Below are 15,176 nucleotides of genomic sequence, written 5' to 3'. Positions count from 1 at the left end.
GTTGAGGTACTAGCAATACTCAAAATAAGACTACAGACAATTTAAAATACTCTCCCAATTTTATAAACTGACTGACCCCATTTTGCTATGACTAAAGAATATAAGATATGAGATGGAAAATTTTACTCTAGAACTGTGCCCAAATGAATAATATGCAAGCCATAATAACAATTTACATTATAAGTGCTCATGTAAAATTAAATTACCTAAGAACAAGTATTCTTAGGTAATCAGATGTACCAAGGTCATTTTGATTCAGTCTCTTCTTTCTGATAATGAGCTGCAGCAGATATTGTTACTGAAAGTCTGTAAGAAAAAAGGCAAATATGCACTGATACCTTCCTGTACGTGCCCTTGCAGCACCCGGCAGCTTAGGACCCCAGTGCTTTGGAAGCTGTGCCCAGAACAGTGTGTTAAAATGGTATTGACAGGATTTTCTTTCCTTACATGTGTCTGTGCATACTTTTGATCCAGATCTCACATTGCCTCCAGTTATTGCACATTGTGTCCCCTGGTGGAGTAGTTTTAGAGCAAATAAATTGATTTCCTTTCAGGTGAAACTAAATCAGAAGATGAGATCCAAGAGCTCTGATGTGTTCTAGTAATATGCTTCAATCACTAATAGGAGTTCAGCCCTTGGGATTGGAAGCAAGTTGCCCCTGTTCCCTAAAATGCAAGTGTGCACATCTGGCCCTCAGCATCTATTGTTTTGCCCTATCTGTGAAGGCTGATATAATTGCTAATGCAAGAATGCCTCTGAGAGACAGTGAACAATGCTCTCTAAAACATCTTTATGCCATTCATAATTTTACAGACCTCCTCTATCTGTCTTCTGTAATATCCTTTCCAAACAAAAAACTTGTAAATTTCCTTCATATGGAAAAGTTTTCTTACATCAGAACACTCTTTCCACATTATGCTTCACCATGCTTTATCCTTCATTGAGATGATGTAATCTAAAATTGCATGCAAAATTGGAGATGTGGGATCACCACAAATCTAGACAACATAATGTTTTCTATTTGGTTGTGATCCTAGTAATTCCTGCTTACATTTTGACTATGGCTGTGCATTGAATGTTTTAATAAAACTAATCACAGTATTACCCAGATCTGTTTTTGTAAGTGGCAATAACCAATTTACAGTTCATCATAATGAGTATTATGTATTATGGACATTGCATAGCCTCTGTGGGCAATGGCTCCACCACTTGACTGTCCTCACAGTGCAAGTGCTTTTGTACTTGCAGTCTGAAGCTCTCATATCCATTATCGCTCACTCTCCTACCATGCACCACTGTGAAGAGCTGGTCTGTCCTCTTGGTGGTCTTCTTCCAGTTATGGTAAGGCTGCCTGGAGATCCTCCTCAAAGCCTATCCTTCTCCAGACTGAACAAGCCAGTTCCTTCAGCCTCTCCTCACAGGTCAGGTGCTCCAGGCCCCTGAGCATCCTGATGTCCCTCTGCTAAACCTGCTCCAATTTATTGCTGTCTTTCCTATATTGTGGGCTGGGCAAAACTGCCGTATTTTAAATGTGGTCTGCTGAGCAGTAGGGGATAAAAATTTCCCTCGTTCACTGCTGTTCATCCATCATGTTGTTCATAAAGCCCAGAATGCTGTTGACTTTCCTTGCTGCCAGAGCACACTGCCAGCTCATGCACAGCCTGCTCTCCATCAGGACACCCAGGTCCTTTCCAGAGAGTTGCTCCCCAGGCTGTCAGTGCCCAACCTGTCTCATTGCCAGGGGCTCCTCCTTCCCAGGTGCAGGACTCATCATTTGTCCTTGCTAAATTTCACAAGGTTCCTTTCAGCACATTTCTCCAGCCTGCCTAGGTCTCCCTGAATGGCCGCCCTGCTGCTGAGTCTATCAACCTGTTCTCTGATTTGTTGTCCTCTGCAGACCTGACAGAGTGCATCCTGTTGCCTCCTCGAGATCACTGATCAAGAGAACTGTTAGCTGTCAAATTCATATTTACTATCATCAGCAAACTGAATAATTTAATATCACTAATAAACTTTATCAGCTGTATATATATCACTTTTCCAAGTCCCATTTGAATGTTCTGAACTACACAGACTGCTGTGGGATTCCAACTACCCAATGTAGTTTGCCAGATGCTCTTTTACACCATATTTTCCATCTTCTACCTTGGGCTGGTTTTCTTTTTACATGGCCTGCTGAATGGAACCTTATCTGCCGAAGCACCTGCTTTACTGTTTCACTCCATTTCTCCAGCCTGTCTCAGTGTCTCTGAATAGCAGCCCCACTGCTGAGTCTACCAGCCGGTCCTCCAATTTGTTGTCATCTGCAGAACTGATGACAGCATGAATAAATGGGCCAAAATTTCCCAGCATTCTGGGCTTTTTTCAAGGATACAGTGTTTCTATACTGCTTTCACAAATGAGGTATCATCCCGAACTTCTTGCATAGACACCAGTCTTCCCCCATATGCACAGCATGTGGTATCATATTCTGGTTATGCTAAAATAATAGCTAAATTGCAAGATTTTCTAGTTAAAATTAGCTGTGAGATCTGTATTTCCAAAAAATAAAAAAGTAAATATTGCTAAAGAAGTTTATGAGAGGGTGGAACTTATTCTGTGTGAATGCCTGCAAGCATGTCCCACTGACTTCTGATCTCATGTCCCAAGCTCTAACTCAGTCTCAAGCTCTCCACCAAACTCAAGTACCCAAAGTATCCAGTTCCGTCGCCAGCACAACCACCACCCTTCTCAGATCCAGGGTTTTAGCTTTTCTCCTCCTCCTGCATGAAAAGCTTGAACTTCCATTCTCTCCTACCTCAGATATTTCAGATCCACACACCTACTGTCTCAGAAGTTAAAAATCTCATTTTTTTTCTAGAGAAAGCATTTAAATTCCAAACTCCTCTTGTCCCAGGATGCACACCAGAACCTTCAGCTTTCCTACACTAAAACTTCTACCATCACTTTTTAAGGCCTTCCTCACTGTAAAGTCCAATCATCTTCCCAAACCTCCCTTGCTATCCTACTCCTACCTTCCTCTCACTTTCTCACTGCTCTCTGAATATTTCTCTACTCTTGCCCTTCTGATTTCACCTATGGGCTCCCACTGGCTGCCAGCGCTTTATATCCATGTTTGACTAAACTTACATGATGGACTAAATATCTCCATTCTTTTTCTATTCCCAAAATCCAAGTACTACTTTCTGCTAGCAGCTGGGCTTTAGAAAATCTGGATGTAAAAAGTACTTAAACTGGACATAGTCTGAAACTATTTTTATATTCACTATGATGTCTATCTTATTAGCTCTAGGACTTCTGCAGGGCTTTTGGTATAAATGTTGAAATCTGTGACAGTCCCAGAGAGGTAAGTGGTGTGTAAGCAGTTATTTGCACATGCATAATATGCGATTTATTGAATCCACTGTGCATACGATAACAGAGTCCTTCTGTACACGAACCAATCAGCAGCATGCAGGCAATTTATTGTGGAATACGCAGTAACTCCTTTTCAAGATGTCAAAGAATGTTGTCTGCGAAGGGTCTAGAAAAGCAACTAATAACTGTCAAAATCTGAAAAAGACATGTCCTGAAGCCTTTCGTATGAGACACAAGATTTAACTGCATAAGGGGCACTCTTTTTTATAAGGCAGAGTGGTTAGGAACCACTGTTCTCCAATGTTAGAGCTAGCTTTTTGTTTTGTGACTTTCATCAGGCATTTGACATAAGAAAAAGAACATCATGCTACAGACAAAACTATGCAGAAATCCCAAAATGTGGTAATCTGTCGAAGCAAAGAGCTTATAAAAACTGCAGTTCAGTTTTGCCACCAGGCAAATAATGCTTCTTGCTGATCAGTATAACTATTGGCACTTATATCTAAGAATCACGCCTACTCGCTTAAAACTTCCTAAATCCTACATCTATCTGGGAAGATAATATACACAAATGAATCAGAAATCACTTAGCAATTGAAAGAAAAAAAAATAAACACTAAAATAATTCATACAAGTTCTTGTAGCAATTACAGTTCCTAAAAATATTTATTTCCTACTGATCTAACTTTCCATATTATTTTCAAGATTATAAATATGAACATCTATTTATGTTTTTTATAGCATTTCTCTGACTTTTTCTACAGAAATATAGAACGAAAGTAAGTTCAAGATTTCAGGCTGTATACTGCATATCAATACATAAAAGTCATACTTGAATTTTTTGGACCGTTTATTGTTAATCACTACAATTAACAGCTCTCAGGCATTCAGGACAGAGAGGAGGCAACTTTTCATTTTAAGTTTTTTTCTTCTGTGAAATACTGTAAATTCATTCACTCAAAATTACAAATATTTACAGTTGACAAAGAGATCTGACAGTTTTACTGTGGGTAGGAAATCAAGATGAGATTTTTTTCTGTAGAAATATAGCTCACTGGATTATTTATAAAGTTTTTTGCATGTTCCTACCATTAATTTGGATTTTAAGATATAAATATAGTGCCCCTGCCATAAATTAACAATGACATTCTGATTATTAAGCAAATAACCAACTAAAAATGTGTGAAGGTTAAAATACCCCTTGCTATTTTATAGACTAACAATTCAGCTTTTACTGATTAAAACATGAACCATAAAGTTAGCTAGTATATCTTATAAAACAATCGTATTATTGGAAAAGAAGATGAGAAAGCTTTAAAAATGATTAACATGCATAAAGCCATATTAAATGCATGCATACGTATTTTACACTGACTATTTTGCATAACTAACAATTTTGCTAATTTATTAATTATGAAATCTATATTCAACAACTACTGTGCCCAGTCCCTCTCATAAATTCAAAGCAAAACTAGAACAACTCATGTGTTCTATCTTGGGCTGTTTATTTCCCTGAAAGTAAATGACTCAAGAAGCAAGAGGATAGTGGGAGGGCAGAATGAGCTTAGAAAACATATTCTGTCCAAATGTCTGTGAATATTCCATAATTATCAATACTCACAAATACAAGCTAATTGGCTAGTTTAAGCACTGGGATGCATATTAAAACAGGAGTAATTAACATTTCAGAATGTAAAAGTCATTTGACTGTGGAAGCCATGAATTAATTTTGATAGCCAGCCTGCAAGCAGATTTTTTTTTAAGTAACCAAATGAATTATTTGTTTGCTCTTTTTTCTTCCCCTATACCATTACACACGAAGTACTAAACAGGCAGGACATCGTTTAACAGCTTTTTAAAATGATTTATAGCAAAACTACTCTCCTACTTTAAAACCACTTTATTTCAAAATTCAGTCAATGGTGATGAAATAAAAATCATATACAGATGAAATAAAAATAATATGCAGTAATTGAAATGCATGTCCTTGCTTTTCAGGACACAAACTAGCTCTGTGAATAAACGAAGTATTGGTTTCTTTAACTGCCCTCATCTTCACTATAGCTATTCTGACTGCAATCCATATAGTCTTGATGACTGATACCAAAAAATAAAGCTGCATGGTCTCCCTCTGATGTCATGTCACCGATCTAAATGCACAGTGTGCATACCTTCTAGGCCATAAAATGTCTTCCTTTAATTTTAAAGGTAAGTTTTCTACATCTATATTGATGACATACATATTACAGTTAGGGTAACTTTCATACATTTGCCTTTAAGATGGAGATTTGTAATCACTTTTGATCACATTTGCATGTAGATAAACTGTATCTTAACAGTGATTTTGACTTGTGGACAACTCTCCTTGCCATGACAGTGCAGCCAATGAAAACCAGGTGTTATAGTTTAGGCCTGGTTGGCAGCCAACCACAACGCAGCAGCTCTCTCTCCCTTCCCCTCCGGCAATGAGAAGGGACAGAGAGCCAGGTTTGGGGTTCAAGATAGGACTGGGATGGGGAAAAATCCCCCTTTTATGATCACGAGCAAAAGGCAGACTTGTTAGGGGAAGAAAAAAAGAACATACATTTATTACAGACACTGACAACACATAACAGAGTAGGACAGTGAGAAGCATTGTCACATCTTGAGAACACCTTCCCCCCACCCATCCCTTCTTCCCGGGCTCAGCTCTGCTCCCGATATCTCTAACTCCTCCCCCAGTGGCACAGGGGGAGGGAATGGGGGGTGCAGTCAGTGCTGCCACTTCCTTCATCTTTGGTGAGGGGAGTGTCCGAAACTTGTTCTTCCTGTTCCATCGTGGTCCCCCTCTCACAGGAGACAGTCCTCCACAAACTTTCTCCGACTTGAATTCCTCCCATGGGCCGCAGCATTCCCCACACTGCTCCGTCATGGGTCACCAACTTCCTCCGACTGGAGTCCCTCCCACAGCTGCAGCCCTTCCCGAGCTGCTCCGGCGTGGGACTCCCCCGCATGCTGCAATCCTCCCAGCGCTGAATTACAGCAGCAGGGCTACCTTTTCCCATGAGACCCCGGCCTTCTTCGGGCACAGCACCTTGATCATCCGAGCAGGAACAACAGGCCACAAATCAATGTCTGCTCCACCGTAGATCTTCATGGGTGGCAGGGGGGCCGCCCTGCCATCTCACCACAGGATACAGGGGGGTCTCTGCTCCGGCATACCTCTCCCCTTCTTTCTTCCTCCGTTCCTCCACTGACCTTGGTGTTCACGCAGCTGCTGCAACTCCTCCTCACAAGTCCCACTGCCCGTCACCACGTCCCTTCTTAAATATGTTATCGCAGAGGCGCAGCCGATTGGCTCAATTTCCCAAACGGAAGTGGAGCTGACATGGAGCTGGGGGAGCTTCGAGAAGCTTCTCACAGGGGGCTGCCCCTATAGCCCCCTCCCTTGCCACCAAAAAACTCCACCACTCACTCAACCCAGGACACCAGGGAATCACAAACAGCAACCTGAAGCATTTAACTTTCTGTGGTATGTGCAACAATAATCTATATGAAAAAATAATTTTACAAAGTATTCAGAATATTCTGACTACATGAGTCTTCTTATAAATTTTTAATCTATTTTCCATTTCTCTTCCACTGTCCCTTCACTAAATCTCTTACTAGGGTCTTGAACTCTATTCACCATCAAGATCCTCTTCTGTTGTTCCTACTTTTTATCATAGAACATGTTGCAAGTTTATGTTTTCTTTACATTTGTCATCTTCCTAGCTGATCAAATATGTTTCAGCTGTCAGCAACTCTTGCTAAATTATCATCATAAAAGCCTTCATCCTTTTGTATCATATCGTTGTAACGGCAGCACCTCCCTCTAGTTTCATTCTTCCCTTTCTTCCTTAACCACTTACACCCCCTCAGGCTCCCTTCGTTCTGACTGCTACCATACAAAATATGTAGAGGCAAAGCTATTGATATTTATAGGTAGGCTTAATATAATAGCTCATGATGACTAAGTATATAATAGCATTAAAAAAGATCTCATATTGATGCTTGTCTTTAGTGGGAATGCTACTTCACATACTGTTCAATTATCTTTAGGTGCTTATTTCTTGCCTTCATGAATTGGCTTGACTTGTCTTAAGACAGGGTCAGTCTGACAGCAAAGGTCAGAGGGAATACACAAGATAGGCATGGCAGGGCCTCACCACACCGCTCTGAAAGAAAAGGCTGCATGCATCTACAGAAAGCATTTCGTTTATTTGCAAATCTAGCTGTCTGGCAGCATGCTTCCCTTAATTCCTCCATAGAAAGTGGTGAATGACCTATCTTGGAACCATGCCATGATCTTCGAACAAATTCATGTTTGGTTTCAGCTAATGTGAACCCTCAAATTCCTACTTCCCATCCGAGCAAACTAAAGAAATATTAATTCCTCCAGAGAACAAAAAATACGAAGAACAAGACCATATCTTGAGAAAGCTGGTATAGTTTTTCTGAACTGAAAGTTTTCTGATGCTGACAGTACTTAACCAGTTTTTAGGAAGCTGACCAAGGTTCTCTGGAAAGAGCTGTCTGAAAAGCATTTATATATGTAGAACTGAAAATTAAAAATATTTTTTTTTTCTGTGATGCCATTTCAAGCATCCATCTTTACTCAGCTAAGAGATTCAACAAAAGCCTCCTGACTTTACTCTGCTGTTTGCTTATATGTGGCTTCTTTGAGAAGGTATGCTTAACCTGTTCTCATCTAATAAAAATACGATTATCTTTTATTGCTTATTATTCTCACACGTCACCTTGAGTACTTTCATACTTACTCTTTTGACCTGCATCAAATTTATATTTCAGCTTTTGTTTTCATTTTTAGGAGTCTCCAAAATTCCGTCTCGCCCCAAAAATGTTGCCTCACTTTTTATAACTATGCATGCAAGTACCATATTCCTCCAGAAATCCTAGCCGTTTTCTACCCAATAAGTGCTCTAGGATCAAACTGAACCCAGGTTCATGTCCAGATTTTGGAATGGTGTGGATCTATCTGTGTGACTGGTACAGATGTATGAAAGAGAAATCATGAGCATATTAGGTAGCAGAAACAATGTACATGTTCATCCTACTTTATTCTCTGTTAACCTACTGATAGTGATGAAGCCAACTGGTTTCTCTACAATTTATTCTCAGCCAAAAATTCTTTGTTCTTATACTAAATAGGATTTCTATGAGTCATTGATTCAAAAGATGGAACACCAGGCAAACTTAACTTTCAAGGTAAGATGTGTTTACACCAGCAGAGTTGAGAAACTTTAGGGGCTTCTTCAGTATAAGCTGCTCTCCTATACAGTGCATTTCAGTGCTATGTGTATACCAGAGGAGTGTGCTGGGGATGCATGTCCGATATAACCTTTACTAAACATAATTAGTTCACAGCTAGTTAGGAATATAACCAATTTTACTGGTCATTGTTCAGTGGCCATAATCTATATTTTTGTTGGTTTATTTGGCATAGCTGGCAAGGATCATTCCCCACTTCCACTAACACTGATTGGAAGACACTTGCTAATTCCTGCCAGTGATGAAGACAGAAGGCATTTTTGCTTCCACTTGTTCATAGAGATCCATCATAACCTGAACTAGTCTCAGCAGAATCTTACACAAAACATAAAAATTTAAGACCAAGAGATATTTTATGCTGTAAGCAGATTCTGTGATGAAAGACTACCACTTCAAAAAGTTAGTAATCCGAAGTTTACATAGGGTGGTCTAACTAGGATTATTTATTGTTCTCAACTGTCGTTAGAGGGCAAATAGTAAAATTTATGTAATCTTATTTGATAAATACATAAAATCTTTTTACAATGCCCAAGTCAAAATTGTAACAGAAGATACCATTGTCATCAAATTGTAGGATATCTCATAAGAACAGACATACTAAGAATAGACTAAAAGTCTTCCTACCTTATCATTCTTTCTCTGACAAGGTCAAACAATGAGGAATTGGTGAATGGCAAGGAAAGAACATAAGGACAGGGAAAGCATATTGCAATAGTTTCCTGGTATGCTCTCAGCTCTCATGGACTTGCAGTTCAAGGATCTCCACAGGCAAATGCGGTATCTGAGTTTAATACACTTTACTGCATTTTTCTTCCTGGAATCTGCCATTATTTGAACCCATGTTCTCCAGTAATTCTAATTTTATTTAATGTCCTCTAGTTCTTTTATTATGAGACCGTGAATAGCAGCCCATTCACTTCTGCCATGCCTCTCATTGTTTATTTACCTCTATCATCCTCCCTCTTTAGTCATCTCTTGTTCTGGCTGAAGCATTGTAGTCTACATATTTACTTATTTATCTTCTCTGTACCCTTCTAGTTTACTACCTCCTTTTGTGATGAAAGGCAAAACAATGTAAACATTGCTGAAGATCACTCAGTACCATGACAGTCTTCTGCGACTGCTTGCACTTGGTTTTCATTTTTATTATCCCAAATATTTCAGTACTGTAAACAAACATTATCACCTCCATTTCTAGTAACAAATATGCTGGATAGTACAAACTGTACCATATACCCATATAGGACTACACCGCTAATGTTCCTCCAGTGAGAAAAATGAATCATTTATTTCCATCCCTTGCTTGGTATATTTTAACCAGGTATTAGTGGATGAGAGGACTTTCCCTCTTATCCTGAACACAGCTTTGTTTTTTCAATCATCTTGAAAAAAGAACCTTCCTAAAAGACTTTTGGAATTTGTAAGCTGCAGGATGGAAAACACGGTATCTCTAACTACTACAAGTTCATCTGGGTCCCTCTGGTACAGTTGTGGGACCATGGCTGTGTAAGAGGTCTAAAATGTTCTTAGTTTGTCTTACCAATCAGTATGAACACTTGTTTCCCTACGCAGAACTAAAGATGCCAATCTAATATCCATTCAGGGACATGTCAAGAAATACACAGAGAAAGGTTATACCATGCTTTTTTTTTTGCCATGGCCATTCTATCACAACCCTTGGTGTTGCATAATTTTAGCTTTCAATATTACTGGTATATCAGTCTTATAATATCATGGTTAAATGGAAACAAGGAATCCTGAGGACACATACAGACTCGCTAGAAGTTGATTCCCTCCAATGCTCTGATGAACAAATAAAGATGACTGAGCAGCCATAATTTCTGAGAGGTGTATCACCCTCCTACACAGACTAGCTCTGGATGCAGTCTTCAAGACTGAGAAAAGGCTATGAAATATCTTTTCTAATGGGACTGTGGCTCTGAAGAAGTCTCTGAAGAACAGCCTCTGCAAAACAGCTTGAAAGATAAACAAGGCTATTCATACTTACACAATGCTTTGTACTAATGCTGTTAGCAAAACAGGAGGGACAGAAAGTGGCAGTGCTAACAGGGCTGAAGCTTAAGACATTTCTGTGGCACTGACCTCTGTACCTTAAAGTTCTCCCTCCTTTTTATTTTGTTTTTCTTTCAGATTCATTTCTGCTTGGTGAATTGCAGAAGTGAAGGCTTGAAGGCTAGTTAGAGCACAGCTGTGACCCTGGGACCCTGGAATCAAGAGATCAGTCTCGTGTTTCTCACCAGTGACCTGATGGAGCTGAAAGGACTTTTGGGCAAGGAAAACAGGTGCAAGTGTTAGGGTCCAAGTGCTGACAAATCAGCAAAATGACAAAGTTGCCATCAGTTGAACTGACCTAAGACACACTCAACCAACAGTGCTTGGATTCTGTGCTTTCTGTCTTAGTGTACTTTACACATAACAGATGCTCAAAGACATCACTTCCCAAAAATGTGTGTCTCTGAGAAAATTCACTTACTGTGAAAACTGCAGATTGTAAATTCATATTGTGAGAAATGCACATGTGCACATTAGCTTTTTGTGATTCCACAAGCTATACTGAAGAATCTGATATTGGCTAAAAAAGGAAAGCCTTCTGGTGAAGAAGCATTGCATGGTCCCACAACTGCAGTCTTGAGTAGTATGACAAAGGAACAAGCAACTTAAAACAAAGAAATGAGGAAGTAAGGAAATTAACTGAAAGAAAAAAGTGCATTAAGGAAGGATGGAATAGTAGGAAAAATAGCTCAATATAAGAACTATTCTGAGAGACTTCTTATACTCAAGCATTACTCTTCATAAAATAAAAAAGTCAACGATGTGCCCTCTATTTTCAGTAACACCTCTTTTGTTTCTCTACTCATTAGATCACAGCATCAGAAACTTGAAAACCAACATCATTTTCTTCTTCCTTTTAAACACAGAAGTATGTATTTAAAACCTAGTTGAGGTAATTTTACAGCTGCATATTTTCACAGCTGCTAACATCTTTCCTTTATTGTCTGTATAAATGAAATGACGGTAACAAGAATCTTGACTCAGGAAAGTAGATTTTAAAGTGTTGTACCCCAATTTTAAAGACAAAAAACCCCCAAAATATATCAACAAGTATTATTAAAGCTTTCACAACATTTATTCTTTTTAAAAATACACATGAAATTGTGCACCCTTTTCTCTAGAGAATGATTACGTAAAAGGACATGGCAGATGTGACCTACTGAGGTGAAAGGAATTTCCACTGGTATTAGCAGGTGTTAAAACCACTGTATCTTGCCATCCTTGATTGATGCAGTAGACAATAGCTTTTTATTAAGTAACTAAACAGATGAGATCAATAAAGAACTAGCATAGGTTTCACTGTATGCAACATCGGGGGAATGTTTTCTAGGTAAAGCATTTCAAAAAAACGGGTAAAAAGAATTACTTTATTTCTAAATAGGCCTTCCTGCTCTCAACTTAATCATCGTATTTTAAATAAAAACATTAGCATAAGAACAGTTGGAGGGAATTTCCCATTGGCCTAGGAATAATTATATCTTGAAATAGTCACCAAGGGTTGTAACTCAGAGGTTTCATGATCCCCCTCTCTCTTTCTGAACACCTAGCGACGTACTTGTCTTCAGGTGTATCTACAACCTTCTTCTGTATGCAGACAGACAGCACCTCTTTACAACATTACCATCACTATTTTGACTACTCTATCCTGTATCTCTGGCCTCTTCAATGCATTTCTATTGAAGATTTATGAAGAAGCTTTCAAAATAATCCTTTTATGCCCTGTACACTATCTCAGTCTGTTTTTTTAATTTTGGTATTTGACTGCACCAAAGTCATTGTTACATTAAACATCATATTTTCAATTTAAATTATCTGTACCACTTTTAGTCCACATTTCTGGTATGAAATTATTTTTGGAGACTTGCCCTTAGTTTGTGAACTGTCTGTGACTGTACAGTGTTTACAGAATGCAACTCCAATTTAATGGCATGCAAAGGCTACACTTATGATGTTATTAAAGTATAAATATATAACAAGATCCAGTTGAGCATATTTGCTATTTAACTATCCTATTCAAACTACACTATTTATTTATTTTTAAATCTGTTTAAAGAAACCATTGTTTGAGATGTTATTTCTGTTGTGTGATTACATTTTTTAAAAGTTATCAGTACACAAAACAAGAACTAAGGTAGTATCTTTGTTTATCTCAAATAAACCAGAAAACATTTTATACAAATATTTAAAATTAACTCGTTAGCTTTCACATATACTAAAAATCTGAATGGTAAAACAAGATTGGCTTGCTTTCTTGAATAGCATTTCTATTTTATCATTAACCTACCTTTGATTAAATAGAGCATACCATATACAGAGCAATGCCGTATGTAATGTTTATGAAACAAATGGGAGTTCTGATAATGATTTTAACTGGAAAAAAATACAGTGCAGTATACGGACAAGCTACTCCGGTGCAATTTTAATCAGCTTGAAAGCACGTAAGTGCTACAGTGCTGAGGTTTCTTACTTTTTGTATAGAAACTCAAAACCTATGGATGTTTGGAGTCTTCTTTTAGTTAGAAGTTAATTTTACAATCCTCATGGAAATTCTCATATGAAAGAAAACTCGCATATTGATTACAAAATCTGTTTGGCTTTGTGCATCAGTTCAGGAAAAAAAGTAAAGAAAAATAAAAGATTCTTATCTAGCAGTCCTGCAGTGTTCAGAAAGTCTAAATTAGTTCAAACTGATAAATCTTCTATATTATACAGGCTTCTCAACATCCATCTTTCTCTCCTTACATAGCAATCTAATTCTGAGCTCTGATTTTATCAGGTCTAGCATCTCTAAGGAGTGGTTTACTGTTCAAAATTCACCATTTTTATGTCTGGAGTGTTAAAATAATATTGTGGAATAGGTTTTGTCAAATAGAAAACTGGAATCATACAATGTTTGAAAAGAGCTGCTAGATTCTCAGTGGCCACTGAGCCTGCTGGATATGAACTAGACAAAAGAGCATATGCATTTCTAACAGGGACGCGGAATTTCTTCTTTGGCAATGCAGTATTATCTTATGAAGAGGCGCTTATTCTCACATTGAAAACTACGTGCTTTCATTGCTTTCTAAGCACTGTAATCATACACCTATTCACTCCAGTCGCTCTACTCATGTACCCACTCTGTTGTTCTTCTCATTCTTTGTAATTTGCCTTCTGCAACTTTAACATCTTATCAGGCTGTTACATTCCTGCTGTTACAGGAAAGAAATACACATCGATGTTTTTCCTGCCAACAGCTTCCCCTCTGAGTAACACCAGAGATGATCCACCAGTCCTCAAACTTCTCAAGTCTGCTCACTGTTGATAGTTAGGAACATTTCTTGTTATTTTCAGCATCAAATCATGACCTTGTCTGACACAGTTTTGTAACTGGAGGACCAGAATTTATTAAATTTGACCTGTAAAAAGGCCTGGGTAGACTCATAAAAGTAATATTAAAAGGATGTCCTGTTTTTTTTTTTTTTTTTTCCCACATACTTTTAGAAGCAAACTATTATTACAAATTTTTACAAACAGGAAAAATATATCTGCTAGCAAGAATCAGAAGTACAGAAAGTAACTATGTAAGTAAAGCTCGATGAGGCCTGGTGAAGAAAGGCCATTTGACTGAAAACAGGGAAACATGAGTAAACAGTTAATCCCACATTTCAGTAGTCTAACTTAAATGTTTTTCAGTTAACAACCAGTTAATAACCATGGAAATGTTTAAGTGTTAAAGTAGTAACAATAAGACTAAGCTTTCTTCATATAATAAGCAGAAAACAAAGCTAAAACACCCATACCCTTTACTCCATTTCATATGTATAAAAAAAGCAATACATAACAGCATGATATTATTCAAATTTTTGGCATGATTTCTTTCATAAGAGACTGATTTTGATTTTTTTTTGGAGAGGTCTTTATTGACCACGCTCAGAACTAGTAACTTCTTTCCCTGAGTAATTTTCTTTATTCCACTATGCAGACACAGTTTTTGCCAAACAGGAAACTACATACAATTATCCTGATAACGTGCACAAAATTAAAGGTTTAAGAATAAATAAAAAGGTATGCACACAAATTGTCTGTTTATAATTTGCAGTTTATCTTTAGATTCAGAGAACTGTGTATGAGTGACCCAGGAGAATTTAACTCAGCTATACTTGAATAATTATGCATCTCTGATTTCCTATGGCATGTAATCAGCTAGACACTTATTTACAAATATTATACTCAAAACTCAGTGAAGTTTAGGGAAAAATTTAAAAACTTACCTTCAAAAACTCTGAAGGCTTTCTTGCAGCTTGGTAGAGGCCATTTTGCAGAATTTGATTTTTGAAAATTTTCTTTTAACTTCAAATATTCCGCAGGGAAAAAAGATTTGGTAGAGTTGTTCAGTTCTACAATGTTTAATGGGAAAGAATGTAGACATCAATGCTATAAATATAGCAATCAT

At 37.8% G+C, this 15,176-nt stretch overlaps 1 protein-coding gene across 2 annotated transcripts in view; it reads right to left on the bottom strand.

The window, feature by feature from the left end:
* Window positions 1-15,176, bottom strand: part of RNF180 (ring finger protein 180) — an 81,100-nt gene that overhangs the window by 6,883 nt on the left and 59,041 nt on the right. For both annotated transcript variants that reach the window (XM_042804916.1, XM_042804917.1), the window contains exon 6: window positions 14,995-15,120. In XM_042804916.1, the coding sequence (XP_042660850.1) occupies window positions 14,995-15,120 (126 nt within the window). The remainder of the gene's footprint in view (window positions 1-14,994; window positions 15,121-15,176) is intronic.

Source organism: Tyto alba, unplaced genomic scaffold (assembly GCF_018691265.1).
Source record: "Tyto alba isolate M040663 unplaced genomic scaffold, T.alba_DEE_v4.0 Super-Scaffold_42, whole genome shotgun sequence".
Lineage (NCBI taxonomy): Eukaryota > Metazoa > Chordata > Aves > Strigiformes > Tytonidae > Tyto > Tyto alba.
Note: the sequence above shows the minus strand (reverse complement) of the source record. Positions and strands in the feature narration are given on the sequence as shown.